Below are 18,514 nucleotides of genomic sequence, written 5' to 3'. Positions count from 1 at the left end.
CACTCTTAGAAATGAAGTATTGTCCCCACAGGAGAACCCTTTATGCTACTGTAAATTGGTGATTACCATGTGTTTATTCTACAAAGATGCATAAACTAGGCTAAGTTCATACAAATAGTATTATTTGTTAATTTCATGGCCCGTGTATTGGCTCTCTAACATGTACTGTAGCTGACGACGACTGTATAATGAATATGGCGTTGATAGGTTTTGCTGATGCAGTGCAGTGAGTGTATCAGACTGGTATACAGTAGTGTTTTCGGAGAATTGTGATGAACATGAGGGATAGAACAATAACTGGTTACACACGGCCATTCATACATCAACAGACCCCCACCATTGAAACATCATCACCATGACTGAGGGATATATTTGAATGACAATACTTTATGCTGTGCAATCACACAGCTGCCCTGTGTGTGTTATTTTTTAAAATAAAAGACAGTGCTGAACTGAGGGACATTGAGCACTGAGCTGTCACCCCCATCCACCGCCAACATGACTATGGGAAAGGTAAGATAGAAGTCCATGGTTTTACAACTTTTCAGATGAAATCTAAACAATTTTACAATGATATTTTACAATATTTCATTAATTTCCCCTTAGTTTTACATGCACAGTTTCTACAAATAGATCAGATAATACAACCAGTTTAGCAGACAGATCTCATGCAGTTTAGTAGTCCTGTCATTTTAGAGATAATGATATTCTGTGATGTGATTGTTTGCAGATAATCTTCTACGAGGACAGGAACTTCCAGGGTCGCTCTCATGAGTGTAACAGCGACTGTGCCGACCTGCACTCCTACTTCAACCGCTGCAACTCCCTCAGGGTTGAGAGCGGCTGCTTCATGGTCTACGAGCGCCCTAACTACATGGGAAACCAGTACTTCGTGAGGAGGGGAGAGTACCCCGATAACCAGCGAATGATTGGCATCAACGACTGCATCAGGTCCTGCCGTATGATCCCCATGGTGAGTAACAAGGTTTGAAATGCATCTACAGTTGTACAGTTGCCAAGGCAGCAGCTACTCTTCCAGTTATATACCATTTGAAACATTACATTTCATAACCCTTTTCACAACACACTAAGCTGAAGGAAAGTTCTTGTTTTTCACTGAATGATTTAAATATCTGGCATACATTTTCTATTCTTTATAGTAGAGCCAAAGTCATAACCAGATACATTTGAGTACTGCAATTATATTGAACATTTATTTTATTGATTAATTTAGATTTACTAGGATGTGCGTAAATGAGCTACCTGCAAATAACATGTAGCTGCCATGAGATAAATCAGTCATACATTTGTTGAATATAACATACATCTAAGTTTCAACGAAAGCCTCAGCAACATTTACCTCTAAATGTACCATTATATTTAATTAAATGTAAGAAATATACAAATTGAGTATACAGAAACCATATAATATCTATGTAATGACCATGTAACTATGTAATGACTATGTAATAACTATTCAGTAACCATGTAGTAACTATGTAATGACTATGCAGTAACCATGTAGTAACCATGTAATAACTATGCAGTAACCATGTAGTAACTATGTAATAACTATGCAGTAACCATGTAGTAACTATGTAATAACTATGCAGTAACCATGTAGTAACTATGTAATAACTATGCAGTAACCATGTAGTAACTATGTAATAACTATGCAGTAACCATGTAGTAACTATGTAATAACTATGCAGTAACCATGTAGTAACTATGTAATAACTATGCAGTAACCATGTAGTAACTATGCAGTAACCATGTAGTAACCATGTAGTAACTATGTAATAACTATGTAATAACACCTGTTTGATGCCGTTACAGCACCGCGGCAACTACAAAATGAGAATGTACGATCGTCCTGACATGGGCGGCCAGATGAACGAGCTGAGCGACGACTGCCCCAACGTTCAGGACCGTTTCCGTATGTCCGACATCAACTCCTGCAACGTGATGGACGGCCACTGGCTGATGTACGACCAGCCCAACTACAAGGGAAGGCAGTACTATGTGAGGCCCGGTGAGTACAGGAGGTTCAGCGACTGGGGAGGCCAGAGCCCCAAGATCGGCTCCCTCAGAAGGATCACCGACTTCAACTAAACCACAGCTCCATTTTAAACTATCAACTGTCACTCTGTCCACAATAAACTTTGATTCGTAATCAAAACCTTTTCTGTTTCTTCTCATCTTTTCATTGAGATTGGTATATTCTCAAAACTCAATCCCATTGCTTGAGTCCCTCACTGGTGACAATTCACACAAAGTTTGTTGATTTCAATACATCTCTTTACGCAGTCTAAATACGTTTATTGGTAGAGCATTTGAGATATATAATTGATCTTGTGCTACAGTAGGCTCTAGATATCTAAATCCTACACAAATAATTACAGCACCACAACTATTTACGTTCCATGTTGGATATCAAAACACCTAATCATTACTAGAACATTTGTTTGTTCTGATAACTCATGTCAAAAAGTACAGATTGATCACTAAACCCCACATTATATGTGAGAAAAATGCATTTATTGGCAAAAGAATGCAAGCAGACAAAGCGTGAGCCGCTCTCTCCCTGTTTTGGGGCCCATAAGGGATTAGCCAGCTGTTCATGTATTGTGGTTGAATTTATCCATACCATGATGCTAAAAGAAGTAGACTCTATGCAGTAGTTCTGACTGGAGAACGTAGTGAATTTGAGGCATCACATCAATAACGGTGAGTGCACCTGTAAATCCTACATTCACATTCATAGTTGCAGTCACATTGTCCTACTGGAATACAATTATTATTTATTAATATACATATTAAATATAAATATGAATATTAATGCTAATTGTACAGACCAGAATGTAGATATATGTTAATCACCACCTTTGCTTTCTCTGTACCTGCTATTGCTGAATGATGAGAATCAGATTTTTATAAAGTAGTTTTGTTCTTACGATCTTCTTATGGCATATTTAATGATATATGAATGCAGCTTATTTTCAAGAATGCACTTATCAAATAAGATAAAGATATATCATAATTCATAATAAGGATATACTGTAACATAACCAAGGAAATTAAAACAATATGAAGGAACCAGATCATTCTCTGGTTAGATGCTGAGTTTAATGAGCAGTATCTGAGTTAATGAGCAAATGCTGAGTTTACTATAAGGCAATATCTCAATATTTATAAGGACAATATTTCTTACCCTGCATTTTGTCTTCATCAAGCGACTACCTAATGTGAGTTATCTTGAGAATTCCTTAGCATGCCAATAAACCAAACTGACTCTCTGCTCCACTTATAGTCTTTGTAGCGGCACCACATATTGACACACTTTTTAGCCCTAACATAAAGCCAAGTAATAAATCAATAAGATGTGGGGTAAGACAAGACATGACAGATCCTAACATTCAACAATGTTCATGTAGAAGTTCCAAAAGTAAAGTAATCTTATTTCACAGTCAATTAATAAATCAATAAGATGTGGGTCAAGGCATGACAGATCCTAACATTCAACAATGCTCACGAAGAAGTTCCAAAAGTAATGTATAAGATAAATACTGTTTAGGTCACACAATCATTTATGTACAGGCATCCGGGCTACAGGTAGCATAGTGGTTAAGAGCATTGGGCCAGTAACTGAAAGATCACTGGTTTGAATCCCTAAGCCGACTAGGTGAAAAATATGTTGATGTACCCTTGAGCAATGCACTTAACCCGAATTGGTTGCCAGGATCCTGATGAGTGCGGAAATACCATCACATCCCCACCTTCCTGGCATCTCTGCACAGGCTCCCTTTCTCATTCCAGATTAAATTAAAAAACCTCCTGCAGACTTTCCAGTGTTTTCATGGCAATGCCACTCCTTATCTCAAAGAACTGCTCTTCCTTCATAACCCTAACCTCATGTCAAGCAGTAGCCTGCTCCTCCACGCTCCCAGGACCAAGCTCTGCTCCTTGAGGGATCGGGCATTCAGCTTGACCGCTCAGAGCTTCTGGAATGCCCTCTCAGACCACCTGAGGGCACCACTGACTCTGGGCTCCTTTAAAACGGGCCTAAAGACCTTTCTCTTTAGGAAGGCTTTGTGTTGAGAGCTGTGCTCCTTGTTGTCCTAGCGTCAGCTGGGTTCTTTGCGTCAGTTTGTTTAATTGTGTAAAAAAAAACTATTTGCTTTTCTTTTTTCTTTTATGCACTTTGAGATGATTCTTTATAATGAAAACTGCTTTACAAATGTAATAAATTATTATTCTTAATTACTCCTGTAAGTTGCTCTGGATAAGAGCGTCTGCTAAATGACTAAAATGCAATGTCCTGGCAGCCTTCAGGAAGTGAGATGGAAAAGTTTCCTACTTCTTTGTTCAGTGCAAGAACCCAGTCTATGAATGAGTTCGTTATGGGCAGATTAACTAACTACAGGCGACAACAAAACATGGCCAATAACTAGACATTCTTCTAGTTTCCTTGGCTTGTGAGGTGAGATACAACTGGACCCTTCCAAACTAAATTATAACTACTTCAATGACGGCATTTCATCCATCTTTGGCCACTGGGTTTAGCCTAAAGTCAGACATTATTTTATATTCTATCCTCAACTCCTCATTCCCATTAAACAACAGTTTTTTTTTTAAAGTTGTGAACTACGAGGTTCTAACATATACTGATTTCACCGTAGAACTCGCAGTCCTTCTATGGAACAACAATGAGCATTTAGGAATAATTAAATGGCGTTTGATGTTTTTGATCGGGACTTCACAGGTACTATTTGTGATGAAAATGTTTTTAAAAGTGTTATGAGGTACATTTTCAGTAACCTTTCCATCAGCCTGCCAAAATAACTCAAATGTTTCTATATTGTCCAGTATCATGTACACTTAACGATGTATAATCAGTACATTCTATGTTCGAATGGACTGTTATAAAAAAAACGATTTTATATAAACTTTGCTTCATTTCTTGGCTGTTATTGATCTAGGCCTACAGCATAGCCAACTACCGTTAACTAGAGAGCCATGTAATGGTCATGAAATTACATTCTGCTTTCCAGCACAATGCCATTGGTAACGTTTATGCAAAACATGTAAACACAGGGGTGATTGGCATTTCTGGGGATAAAGGGATGACACAAACAAATAGTTTGTTAACCATGTAAAAGCAAACTGTAATTAGTCAAGGATGATCATGGGAACAGCGTTAGCTTAGCAGGCCAATAAGGAAGATGTTTTGGACTGTCCTTGGCAGTGGATATGGTAAGTTGTGGTATGGATAGTGAAGAAAGGCTAGAATGTGGCAAAAAAAAATGTAAAACTCACTTGAATTCTTCTGACTTCAGCGAGCAGAAGTGCACTAGTAATGGTGGTGGTGGTGGGTAATAATGTAGTTGTAGTCAAATGTGTTCGTAATCATGTTGGTGCTGTGATTAATGTTCAGTAAGTAGCCTATGACACATTGGATGTTGACACATCACGTACTGTAAATACTCCATGTGTTGCAAGCAGGATGTCATTTTTCGGACTGTACTCATTTGCATAAAATGGGTTGAGAATGCAAATGAGATTGCATAGTGAATGGCTAGGCTAGTGCAATACAGAATCCATAGTGAATCCCTGAACCCTAAACTTAACCCTTACCCTCACCATAACCTTAACCATAACCCTTACCTAACCCTGACCTTAATCCCTACCTTAACCATTTTAAATGTCAACTTCAGTGGGGTAAAGTCAGGGTTGGGACGTCCCAAGGATCCAGGATAGCAAGGACCTGAATGGCTACCTCTAGTGTTACGCACCATATTTAATGCTAAAGGGCTGTTCCATATTGTTCTGTACCTATTGTCTATTGGACGTGTGGATACCATACTAGTCTTTTCCTTTGTCAATGCATGTCAAAACATCAAACCAGTAATTATTTATCCTGTTTTTTCAAATACAAATCCATATTTCTCACCCAATGTTGTTCTCCAACAAAAAGGAAAACATGTGCCAGTACCCTGAATTATAACTATGTGAGCATTTGAATAACAATACTTTGTTTGTCAAGAGGTAGTATAAAAAGCTCTGAAAACATGTGGAATCTCTCCAACGGAGACCATGGGCAAGGTAGGACTTTTTCTCTGTGCTATTGAACTGTAAACTCTGACCATTTTACTCCCTTGTCTGCTATATAATGTGCTCAGTATATGCTGTATAGTGGGTCCCACCCCACCTATATCAGCCCAAAGTGAAATTTATAATTGGAATTTCTTGATTTGCAGATTACATTTTACGAGGACAGGAACTTCCAAGGTCGTAGTTATGAGTGCAGCAATGACTGCACAGACCTGCACTCCTACTTCAGCCGCTGTAACTCCATCAGGGTGGATAGTGGCTGTTTTATGATCTATGAACGCCCCAACTACATGGGTCACCAGTATTACATGAGGAGGGGAGAGTATACTGATTACCAGCGTTGGATGGGCTTCAGCAGCTGTATCCGATCATGTCGTATGATTCCAATGGTAAGTTCTGACTGGGTATGGATGTCTTACTGAGACATAGGAAGGTACCTGAAAATGATTATCAAGACAAGAGAGTTGGAGCAAGGATAAGAACATAATTTATTTATCTTTATCTTTATCTGCATCATCTCTGTTTTATGATTTAGATTCATGAGCTTCCTAGAACTATCCAGGAAATGGATTTTGATATTTAATGCCACCATGCCATTATATTATCCATCTACTCTCTGTACGGTATCAACTGGATGCCATCTTGATTGCTCTTTCTTTTGCTCCACAGTACCGGGGTTCATATAGGATGCGAATCTACGAGAAGGCCGATTTCAGTGGTCACATGATGGAGTTCATGGATGACTGTCCCTGTGTGTCTGATCGTTTCCACCACCGCCACATCTACTCCTGTAATATCATGAATGGCTTCTGGATCTTCTACGAGTATCCCAACTACCGGGGTCGACAGTACTTCCTGAGAACCGGAGAGTACAGGAGATACCGTGAATGGTGCGCCACCTGCGCCATTGTAGGCTCTTTCAGACGGGTCACTGACTTTTAGCCATCCTGCTCAAGCACTTGCTGTAAATACATGCTTAGTTATTAAAATGGTTGAATTTTTAACCCCTTTGTGTACGAATGATCTCTGACTTGTTTACATTTTCATTATTGAAATAACTCATATTCGTTAAATGTTCACTGTATCTATGTGGTTTTAAGTTGGTATAAAATTACACTAACAAGAATGATTCAATGAAGGCCATGTCATTACTTGTGCGAACAATTATCAACTACCACTTTGTTAAGGCCTTGCATCCAGTATCTCATATATTGACCAATTAGAGTACTTACTATGGTACTTACTGCATTAAAACCTGAAATTAGAGTACTTACTATGGCACATACTGCATTCAAACCTGAAAACATACACCACTCATCTGGAGGTCACTGTTTTCAACTTTCAGTGCCAGAAAGTTGTAAAAAATACTATGGCTACTAGACTTTCGGAGGCTGAAATCAAATGGCCTTAGCTACCATAAGTGACTGTCTAAGGAATGGCTTCTTAAACTTTTCCAGCTCAAGACCCAAATAAGAAATTCACCGTCCTCCTGTGACCCAAATCGCCCCCCAACGACCCAAACTTTAAAAAACGGTGTGTGATTATAAGTGTATTCTGATAACTCACGAGCCCCCTTTCACATGCCCAGGGGCCACTTTTGGTCCCGACACTTAGTTGAAGAAAAGCCCTGGTCTAAGGAGTCAGGCATGACATGTAATATTTGTAATTGTATATAACTGCCTTAATGTTGCTGGAATGCAGATTAGTGGAAAGTATAACTGAGAAAATATAGGTTGAACGCTGTTCTCTAGCATTAATAAACTAGTAATAAATAAATACAATTCCTAAGCATTTAAAGTAATTTGTAATATATTTATGAGCATATATAAATATTTACAAACATTTATAATGGCTGATTCATGAAAGTTATTATAAAGTGGTACCAAACGTGGTTTGTGCGAAGGGACTGCCTAAAAAGAAAGATTCCAGTATAGTTAATTTAAAAAATATATTTTCACATATAAAGAAAACCACACATCTAGGAACATATAGAAAATCACCTTAAACAATACGCAGTTATGTATTAAAAGACAAAACAAAAAATAAAGACCATAATTACCATCAACATGAGTTGAGCTATCACTTCAATCATCCAACTTGTGATCACTGGGCAAGTAATACCAAAGATTGGACCCTATGCATCTCTGCTTGGCACTCAGCAGTAAAGAGATAGATTGCAACAGACTAGGGTCCTGTCCAGGAGGTGTACTTGTACATCAAGCTGCCTCATTCTACAGAAACAGGATTAGCTCCTGCTCTTATGAGCCGATCCGGCTCCCATTAGCCGAGGCTCATGCTACTTGGTAATTTACTTATTACCTCAATCAGAACTAAATAATATGATATTAATTCTTAACCATTATTGTAATAATGGTAGAAGGGTTTGGCAAATATTCAAACAATTATATGAGGAAATTAAAAGATAAAAAAACATTAATTCTGGTCTCAGCAAAATCAGAAATCAGCATTATATCATTTTAGTAATCAGTAATGAATTATTTGTGAGATGAAGAGAAAATGACATACGTGCATCGCTACATACAGTATATTGTAGAAAATGACATGCGTGTATCGCTACATACAGTATATTGTATAAAATGACATACGTGCATCGCTACATACAGTATATTGTATAAAATGACATACGTGCATCGCTACATACAGTATATTGTATAAAATGACATGCGTGCATCGCTACATACAGTATATTGTATAAAATGACATACGTGCATCGCTACATACAGTATATTGTAGAAAATGAAAGTGACATGAGAGAAATAAGTAAGTCAATTGTAAAAGCACATGCATACTTCCTATGCAATTGTCACATATACACCAGCCCCTATCAGTCCCCGGCATCTTTTTGAACTGAAGGAAGTACATGCACTTGTGTCTTGACGGTGTGATGGTTGTCATTGTAAATCAATCACCCATCATAACCAATTCTAATATTCAATTCATTAAACAACAATTATTCAATTAATTTCACAAACATTTATCAGCACACTATCCAGTGGATAAATGACAAATACAATTTACAGGCAGGTGAAACAATAATTTCCTTTCAGAAAAACATTGTCCTGTACATCAGATATGTGTAGTGAGTGTGTTGTTTTATAGGGTCAACCATAGCAAGAAAGCACCAATGCTCAAGTGCACTTCGACAGATTTCTCACCTTGTCAGGTCAGGTTTTCAAACCAACTACCTTTCGTATACTGGACCAACACTCTAACCGCTAGGCTACCTTTCCACTCAGTTATCAATAAGAATCTATAGTTGCATGTTATAAAATTATTATTTCAAGGACATGAAATCATTATAAAAGTGATGTCCAAACATGACCAGTATACTCTACTAGATTGAGGACATCATAAAATTGCTTATTTTTTTACTATAACTGTAAAAGTAGCTGTAATATTGGTCTCTATCTGTTCAACAGGGATGTGTACTGTAAATCAACCTCATCTCAGGTTCTCTACTGTACATCCTCGATTACCAGACCACAATGAATGCAAAGAACATTCTTACTGATACGCGTACACAAAAGTTATGCTTATAATGTAACCGACAACACAGGTCATCCCTGCCAGAAATGTATGGATGCACACCTTTGTTACAATTCATAGGCCGTGATCAGCAAAAGCTGTCATACTGCTCAATCATCACCTTTGGACATTTGAATAACAACAAACCTTGGCCCTCTGGTTTCTGTATAAAATTACCACAGAGTGATGGTAGAAGTACAAGCTGATCAACCACCAACCACCAACCACCAACATGGGCAAGGTAATCTGAGCAGACTTACAGTAGCTACATGTAGGCTACAGTTTTATAATAGTGAAATGTACATCTTATATTCTGTAAATATAATAGTACAGAAATATTACAGAAACATTAGCTATGTGTTACAGGAATCAGTAATCCAACATTACCCGTGTCTAAAAAATAAAATGACCGTACAGTACATGCTTTATGCCATTTCAGGAACAAAACAAATATGTCCCTCCTTTTCCTATAGATTACCTTCTACGAGGACAGGAACTTCCAGGGCCGCTCCTATGAGTGCATGAGCGACTGCCCCGACATTTCCTCCTACATGTCCCGCTGCCAGTCCTGCAGAGTGGAGAGCGGGTGCTTCATGGCGTACGAGCGCGCCAGCTTCATGGGCCAGCAGTTCTTTATGAGGAGGGGAGAGTACCCTGACATGCAGCGCATGATAAGCATGGGCATGATGTTTGACAACATCCGGTCCTGTAGAATGATCCCCCAGGTAAGACACCTTATCTCACGTTTATACATTATTGTGCAATTTCCTATTTTAGGATGAACAACTTTCAAAGAACATAAACATCCTACATTAATGTAAATAAATGCATTACAGCACAGAGGATCCTTCAGGATGAGGATCTACGAGAGGGAGAACTTCGGGGGCCAGATGCATGAGATGATGGACGACTGTGATTCCATCCAGGAGCGTTACCGTATGTCCGACTGCCAGTCCTGCAACGTGATGGACGGCCACTGGCTGATGTACGAGCAGCCCCACTTCAGAGGCAGGCAGATGTACATGAGGCCTGGAGAGTACAGGAGCTTCAGAGAGATGGGCATGAGTGGCATGAAGTTTATGAGCATGAGGCGTATCACTGATATGTGCAATTAAATGTATTTAATTGTTCAAGGTAATAAAATAATTGAAGATCTTTCATAACTAAATTGTCTGTCTGATTTTCATCTACTGGTATTCAGCTTCAGTCAAAACAAATTGCACACCATATTTAACATCACTGAAGCTTTGTAAATAGGTGACAGGTAGCCTAGTGGTTAAGAGCATTGAGCCATTAACTGAAAGGTCGCTGGTTTGAATCCCCGAGCCGACTAGTTGACAAATCTGTCAATGTGCCCTTGAGCAAGGCGTTTAACCCTAATTGCTCATGTAAGTCGCTCTGGATAAGAGTGTCTGGTACATTTTACCACAGTGATTACATGACAAAGTGCTGTAAGTAGTATGGTGCAACTCTTTTACATTGTGCAAGCTGCACTCCAAGTTTCAGGTCATACCTGAATGCTTTTGTGACGTTTTTAAAGACTTTAAGGTACACTAAAAATGATTTAAAGAAGGGGGTCATAAGTTATAATGATTTAAAGAAGGGGGTCATAAGTTATAATGATTTAAAGAAGGGGGTTATTAGTTATTTAGTTCATACATAATTATAGTAGAATGGTTGAAATAATGTGCTTGACTTTAGCCTTAATTATTTGTAATTCTTTAAATATATATATTTTTATTTTGGTTAATATATTGTGTATCGACAGTGGGAGACATATATGACAGATGAGAACGTCGGGATTCGTAACCCCGTTTCCAGTGGGTATGCCTGGTCTGGAATGGGTAGCTCTACCACTAGGCCAGACACCGTTACGTTCCATACAATTCTAAAGGGACTAAAATATTCCTATGAGGAGTACCTAATTACCCAGAGTGCTTATGGCACACATCACATGGGAGGATGATGCCTTTATGTCTCAACTCAAGGCCCACAACTGTGGATGTAGCTAGTCTGCATATCAAAGAAATAGCATACCATATTTATGTTACTAAGGGACAGCATACACGAAGGCCTAAATCCTAACCTCAGGACCATGTGCTAAACTCAATTTACTTGTATAAATTGTGAATTGAGATCAAATTAAGATTCTGTTAAGATTCTGGCCAAAGAGAACAGCAGGAACATCAAATTAAACTTTGATTTGTCATCTAACTGTACAAATAGATATTGGTCTGATTAGTAAGCTATACAATAAAATAAATAAATAAATACAATAAACCAGTTGAGAACATGTCCTCAAATTCCAACCAAGTTTTCAAGTCTATTTAGAGTAATAAAACGTGTTGGGTTGCGGATTGTCTGGAAAATTAGTGTGAGATATCGGCATATTTATGTTAATTTCAAAATGGGAATAGAGGGAGGTTGAAGACCAAGAAGGAAAATGTGCTCAGAACAGTTCTAGTGTTATGTGTGTTTGCAACCGACTGGTTACCAATCTCCACAGTTTAAGCTTGCTGAGATAATACCTTGGCATTAGCTAGGGGAGCTAAAGCAAGTGTTCAGGTCTCTGACAAGGTCACTTATCAAGCCAGTCTAGTTGACAGAGTGTGGTTCATGATGATGAAGAACCAAATTTGAATAGAGAATTTTTTTTGAAATGGGCATGACAAATGACTGAATACACGGATTAAGTTGAATTTTCCCCGGCCTTGACGCTGTTCTAACGACTAAGGTAACGTTACAGTTTTGCATTTTCCCCCTAAGCAGTTAGGTAAGGTTAGGATTTCCGGAGGTTAATGCATAACGTTACATATTAACTAAGAGCACTGCAGTTAGCTAGCCAATGAAGGCTCCAACAACGCATTAAAAGCACATTTAGCCAACGTTAGCGCGCTAACTAACTCTAGCTGGTATATACTATTGTGTAGAGGTAGTTATACAGTTGGGAATATACATTTATTTTATACAGTATCCAGAAACAACTGTTATGTTGTGCAGAATTGTGCTTGATGTACACATTTTTTATTGAATGAGTCTATGTGTTCTCTCCGTCACTCACATTGAGGTATTGAGAGTTGCTGTTGCGCAACAAATGTGCAGGTGTTCATATCTTGGTGATGAGATAAAAAAAACGGTGTTCTTTTTGAGTGTTGATTCTAGTGGGGTTAACACCAGTGGGATTTAAATGGACCCCACCTACAGATAGTAAAATAAGTGTTGTTTGAATCACAGCAGAATCAACACCACATGGGGTTGTTGTTTCCCCCTGTACATATCCCTGCTACTGTTATTTCACTGCTGCTCTTTAATTATTTGTTATTCTTATCTCTTACTTTTTTTAGATGTTTTCTTAAAACTGCATTGTTGGTTAATGATATCTCTGTCACTAGCAAATACAGTCATGGGTGGTACTAGAATCTCAAAAATTAGCTCTAAAAGCACCCTGGGAAATAAATATGAAAATAACACTTTAACCCTACAGTGTAAAAAAAAACAAGTTACTGCAAGACCACAGGTGTTAATTACCCAACACTGAGAAAGTGTAACAGCATCAGCTCTAATAAAGTGTTAATTACCCAACACTGAGAAAGTGTAACAGCATCAGCTCTAATAAAGTGTTAATTACCCAACACTGAGAAAGTGTAACAGCATCAGCTCTAATAAAGTGTTAATTACCCAACACTGAGAAAGTGTAACAGCATCAGCTCTAATAAAGTGTTAATTACCCAACACTGAGAAAGTGTAACAGCATCAGCTCTAATAAAGTGTTAATTACCCAACACTGAGAAAGTGTAACAGCATCAGCTCTAATAAAGTGTTAATTACCCAACACTGAGAAAGTGTAACAGCATCAGCTCTAATAAAGTGTTAATTACCCAACACTGAGAAAGTGTAACAGCATCAGCTCTAATAAAGTGTTAATTACCCAACACTGAGAAAGTGTAACAGCATCAGCTCTAATAAAGTGTTAATTACCCAACACTGAGTAAGTGTAACATCATCAGCTCTAATAAAGTGTTAATTACCCAACACTGAGAAAGTGTAACAGCATCAGCTCTAATAAAGTGTTAATTACCCAACACTGAGAAAGTGTAACAGCATCAGCTCTAATAAAGTGTTAATTACCCAACACTGAGAAAGTGTAACAGCATCAGCTCTAATAAAGTGTTAATTACCCAACACTGAGAAAGTGTAACAGCATCAGCTCCAATAAAGTGTTCATTTTAAGTCAGAAAGTGCAACACCCCCATGGTGTTAGGGACACAATGCTCTTGAGGGGTTAGTTCATCAAGCTTTTGAAAAGTGTTGGTTTGACACTATTTCGGTGGGTCACAGTTCACACTAAGAAAGTGTTACATTTAACACAGTGGGTGTTAAAATTCTGATCTCAAATTATGTTTTTTTTGTCTTATTTTGGAAGTAAAAATATTTTAGGAGAGTGAGGTAAACATTCTTACGTCTTTGGATAAATAGCTTGAAAATTGAAACCATTATTTTATTGACTATAATTTTGTATTTGGACGATGAATATGACCATCAGTTTTCTCTCAAAATGACAGAATAAGACGTAAAACTATTAAATGCCTCGATTCAACAAATGTGTTGGAACCTTTCATGGTGTATACTAGGTTATAGGGACAATAGGTTTTCATACTTATTGTGTGAACACTATAGAAGACAATAGGATTGCAGGTGGACCTAACTTTATTTCATTTAAATGTTAGGCTCAGTTTCATGTTGACGATGTATTGCCTGTCAGTTTGGGTGAGCAACAGCACGTCTGATTGAACCAATCCTTGAATTGATGGCTCCCCAGTCACTGTATCTCCTGTACTCGCCAGGCCTCAGGAGGTACTGCCTGCCTCTGTAGTTGGGATGCTCATAGAAGAGCCAATACCCCTCCATAACATTGCAGGAGTGGATATCATCGTACTGGAATCGATCATAGAGGGAGGGGAGGTCATCGGCAAACTCCAACATCTGACCGCCAAAGTCAGAGCGCTCGTAGATTCTCATCTTGTGAGCTCCCTGATTCTGAGGACAAGGGAGAGAAGACAGCTACGTTCATTCAGTTTATTTACTATTAAGTTTCAAGTTTCATTTTTATTTACCATGTTTATTACTACCTACATCAATGATGGGTTAACTTGTATACCAGGAAAGAGGAATATGGGCTCACTTGAGGAATCATGCGGCAGGATTTCACACAATCATTAAAGCCCATCCAGCGCTGGTAGTCGGGATACTCTCCCCTTCTCAGAAAGTATTGGTAGCCCATGTAGTTTGGCCGCTCATAGACCATCCAGCTACCGCTCTCCACTTGGATGGAGTTACAGCGGCTGAAATGGGTGTGCAGGTCGGCACAGTCGACGCTGCACTCATAGGAGCGACCCTGGAAGTTCTTGTCCTCGTAGAAGATTATCTAAAAATAGTAATGGAAGTAAAACATGCTTACAGGTGTAGGATCTTAATTTTATCATTCTTTTGTTGCTGAGAATTTTCAAGCACCAAGCTTCGTGATTTACATAAATTCTCTGCAAATCCACACTAACACATGGTTATATTAACAGTATGGCACTTTTCATGTAGCCCACTTTTTGCCAGCTAATAGCCTAACCACCAATAAAGCTGCATTATGGACTAAATGTTCAAAACCTGTTGCTGCAGGATTATTTTGCCGTGACAATGTAGGTCAAATTAAGATCCTACATCTGTATGAACAATGGAAATAACATGTGTATGGCTGGTAAAACGACCCCATTCAGTTCAACGCAAAGGATCTCTCGCAGGTGTTCATTGTTCTGTGTTCTGTCAGACAAACAGTGAACAAGAACGTGTGACGGGACAGAATATGTGCAGCGAAACAACAATCCTTACCTTTCCCATTGTGTTGGCTAAATTTGGTCACACTGCAACACTGACTAGGCGAACCATGGCCCTTTTTATACCCTCTAGGAATAGAGACATTGATATGTTGATCAATTAACTTTAGATGTCAGCCTTTTTGAAAAGACAGTACGGCTGCCAAACTACAAAAGACAGTTGTTTTTCTTTGTCAGCAGGGTGAATGACCTTTTTGTTCCGTACACAAAGGCTTCAATGGTGCTAATTAACCCCTCATGTAATAGACATGTGTTTATCAGTGGCAAAACAAGATCTAGTAACTTAAAGAACGAATGACAGAATACCCAACCCAAAGCTGATGACAGAATACCCAACCCAAAGCTGATGACAGAATACCCAACCCAAAGCTGATGACAGAATACCCAACCCAAAGCTGATGACAGAGTACCCAACACAAAGCTGATGACAGAATACCCAACCCAAAGCTGATGACAGAATACCCAACCCAAAGCTGATGACAGAATACCCAACCCAAAGCTGATGACAGAGTACCCAACACAAAACTGATTTATCAAGCATTTATTTGATCTTTAAAAGTAAGCTCTCACAGATACACATGAATTGATTTATGTGATTCACCTTTCACTGGAGTGAATGTAAAATATGATCAGATGTGCACAAATATCACCATTATTGTTTGACATGTACTACTTTCTGAATCTCTAGCTACATACAAATATAATCCATTAACATTTCAAACACACTGCAAAATATAATAACAATATGATGGACTATAAGAAAAGGACAGATTTGACTACCCTTGCCTGGTGGTTTCCGTACTGTTTCAGGGGTGAGGTTTTGGAATATGTCCAGTCAACTTGTGCTCGTGCCACCTCTGGTCTCAGTTGATCCACAGCCAAGTGAGGGGCTGCTGGTGTGGCCAACAACCCAGGTCATGTGATTGACTGTATTGCTAGAATTTTACACTATAGTCACCAGGAGAGTGACTCTAGTGGCCAGCAGGAGAGTGACCTTGAATATTTACATTGGGACTCATTTTGACTGTAATGAATGGCTGCTTCCCGATTCTCCAGTCATTTCCAGAAGTGCGTAATGAAACCTGAATGACTGTGAATTGGAACAGGACAAACTGTTCAACAGTACCACCATGGTCACTACTCACATATTCAAATAGCAAACTGCTTCCACAACACATTGTGATTCCTCTCTGCAACAACTCTGTCAGCTGATAGACAATCACAAGTTGGTATCAAGGTAGTTTGAAGTTAAAAATACAATTGAGAGAGATTGCGGTTCCACTTTTTTTGTATTAAAATATTCATGTCTATGACTACAAAAGAAGCCAAACGAGTATTTTGCTTTCAAGGAAACATACATGTAGTGACTACAGCTGCAGAACCTAGGCCATATTCCCCAGGCTATTAGGCAATGCCAGATCTTGTGATGGTTGACTGCTTTATTCTAGCTAGATAATCGTTATTTAAATGTTTCTGTAGCAGTTGATATTTGAGCTCTCTGCTTCCTAATGCACACCATTAAAATGCATCACGACATGGTACTGTATATAAACAATGTGTTTGTTATTCATTACTTCTAATTGGCCTATTTTTTACATGTTATTTAGTATTAGTCAACATTTTTTTTATTAGAAATGTATACATATCTACATTATGCTTATTGACATTATGCATTATGTATATCTACATATACATTATGATATTCAAATTGTATGTGATATAAAATATAATTTATTATTTAGAAATCATAATAGCATCCCAGTCTTTGGATGAGTCTAACATCTATAAGGATTGCATCGAATGGTTTAGCCTATAAACTCATCATATTTGAGATACAATAATTCAACTGAATCATTTTTATTGACCCGTAATCCCTGTCCAAAATCCAGCACTCTGCTGTTATACTGTGTGCTGCCCTCTCCTGGGTTCCTGTGACTTTTCTAAGTGGCAGTATGTGTGTAAGGATGGCAGTATTCGTGGAGCATAAATGGTACAGTTTTGGAGGTGTTAATCACAATAAGACTTCACCTCAATAAATAATCAATAATGTTTCATAGCTGTTTAAAGGGGCAATCTGCTTTGGTAAACAGCTGAGGGAATGGGCTTGAAAAATGTATCCACTGATATCAACAGTACATTTTTGTTTTTTTATTTAACGAGGCAAGTCAGTTAAGAGCAAATTCGTATTTACAACGGCTGCCTACAGTGGGTTAACTGCCTTGTTCAGGGGCAGAACAACAGTTTTGATTTTTTTTACCTTGTCAGCTCAGGGATTCAATCCAGCAACCTTTCGGTTACTGGCACAACGCTCTAAACCACTAGGCTTCCTGCCGCCCCATGATGATATGATTTGCATGATATGATATGATATAAACAGTATATTTTTAACCATGTATTGGCTATACAGTGATTGTTTACATTTACAGAGGAGTTAAAACAAGCTTATATTGTTGGGTTCTGATGGGGCATTTATAATATATATTCTTCATGAATCAATGGGTGTATATCATTAATTTAAATGTCCCAAAATGTATGCAACTGCAGATTGCAGTTTAAACATCCACACAAGATGTATTCACAACAAATATCCACAATTCATTTTCTATCCTTCACAGTATGAATAATAAGAGTTGTTTCACAGTTGTGTCGTGTTGTTGCTTCTATTGCAGCTGAAGCAGGAGCTGTAATACAAAGTATTTCCAATAGAATATCTACTTACTACTAGAATAGACAGTACTTTAACATTTACTTCCACATTAACCATATATAATAATCAGTTGTTTTAACAGATTGAGATTTTTGAACATGTTCTGATACCATTAATTAATTCCACATCAGTTTTGAAATAGACTGACATTTCTGCTCCCATTGCACTTCTATGGGGAAACTAACCATATGAAAATGCAGATGTCTCTTCTGAATGCCCCTTTACCTCAAACCAAGGACTCAAATCAAAATTAAAGACACTTTCG

The 18,514-nt window shown here is 38.2% G+C and overlaps 4 protein-coding genes across 4 annotated transcripts; 3 read left to right on the top strand and 1 right to left on the bottom strand.

The window, feature by feature from the left end:
* Positions 1 to 356: 356 nt before the first annotated feature.
* On the top strand, positions 357 to 2,179 carry LOC124048172 (gamma-crystallin M2-like). Its single transcript, XM_046368683.1, has 3 exons — positions 357 to 513; positions 731 to 973; positions 1,837 to 2,179. Exons 1-3 carry the CDS (start codon positions 499 to 501, stop codon positions 2,110 to 2,112), a joined length of 534 nt encoding a protein of 177 aa, XP_046224639.1. The 5' UTR covers positions 357 to 498; the 3' UTR covers positions 2,113 to 2,179.
* Positions 2,180 to 5,964: 3,785 nt separating this feature from the next.
* On the top strand, positions 5,965 to 7,115 carry LOC124048185 (gamma-crystallin M2-like). The gene is made up of 3 exons (XM_046368708.1): positions 5,965 to 6,102; positions 6,258 to 6,500; positions 6,781 to 7,115. Exons 1-3 carry the CDS (start codon positions 6,094 to 6,096, stop codon positions 7,051 to 7,053), a joined length of 525 nt encoding a protein of 174 aa, XP_046224664.1. The 5' UTR covers positions 5,965 to 6,093; the 3' UTR covers positions 7,054 to 7,115.
* Positions 7,116 to 9,786: 2,671 nt separating this feature from the next.
* On the top strand, positions 9,787 to 10,820 carry LOC124048134 (gamma-crystallin M1-like). Its single transcript, XM_046368601.1, has 3 exons — positions 9,787 to 9,898; positions 10,131 to 10,382; positions 10,494 to 10,820. The coding sequence occupies exons 1-3, from the start codon at positions 9,890 to 9,892 to the stop codon at positions 10,770 to 10,772; spliced, it is 540 nt and encodes a 179-aa protein (XP_046224557.1). The 5' UTR covers positions 9,787 to 9,889; the 3' UTR covers positions 10,773 to 10,820.
* Positions 10,821 to 14,346: 3,526 nt separating this feature from the next.
* Positions 14,347 to 15,591, bottom strand: LOC124048179 (gamma-crystallin S-1-like). Its single transcript, XM_046368694.1, has 3 exons — positions 15,538 to 15,591; positions 14,840 to 15,082; positions 14,347 to 14,694 (listed from the first exon to the last, which is right to left on the bottom strand). Exons 1-3 carry the CDS (start codon positions 15,544 to 15,546, stop codon positions 14,416 to 14,418), a joined length of 531 nt encoding a protein of 176 aa, XP_046224650.1. The 5' UTR covers positions 15,547 to 15,591; the 3' UTR covers positions 14,347 to 14,415.
* Positions 15,592 to 18,514: the final 2,923 nt, after the last annotated feature.

The sequence above is a fragment of the Oncorhynchus gorbuscha genome, linkage group LG01, assembly GCF_021184085.1.
Source record: "Oncorhynchus gorbuscha isolate QuinsamMale2020 ecotype Even-year linkage group LG01, OgorEven_v1.0, whole genome shotgun sequence".
Classification (NCBI taxonomy): domain Eukaryota; kingdom Metazoa; phylum Chordata; class Actinopteri; order Salmoniformes; family Salmonidae; genus Oncorhynchus; species Oncorhynchus gorbuscha.
The sequence above is the reverse complement of the archived record's forward strand: the minus strand, read 5'-3'. Positions and strand labels throughout refer to the sequence as shown.

What these genes read in the sequence shown, in the direction of transcription:
- LOC124048179 (XM_046368694.1), bottom strand. An exon ending in CCTGCCGCATGATTCCTCAA is followed by an intron (nt 14,695 to 14,839) that starts GTGAGCCCATAT and finishes CCTTGTCCTCAG; the next exon opens with AATCAGGGAGCTCACAAGAT.
- LOC124048134 (XM_046368601.1), top strand. An exon ending in CCTGTAGAATGATCCCCCAG is followed by an intron (nt 10,383 to 10,493) that starts GTAAGACACCTT and finishes AATGCATTACAG; the next exon opens with CACAGAGGATCCTTCAGGAT.
- LOC124048172 (XM_046368683.1), top strand. An exon ending in CCTGCCGTATGATCCCCATG is followed by an intron (nt 974 to 1,836) that starts GTGAGTAACAAG and finishes ATGCCGTTACAG; the next exon opens with CACCGCGGCAACTACAAAAT.
- LOC124048185 (XM_046368708.1), top strand. An exon ending in CATGTCGTATGATTCCAATG is followed by an intron (nt 6,501 to 6,780) that starts GTAAGTTCTGAC and finishes TTTGCTCCACAG; the next exon opens with TACCGGGGTTCATATAGGAT.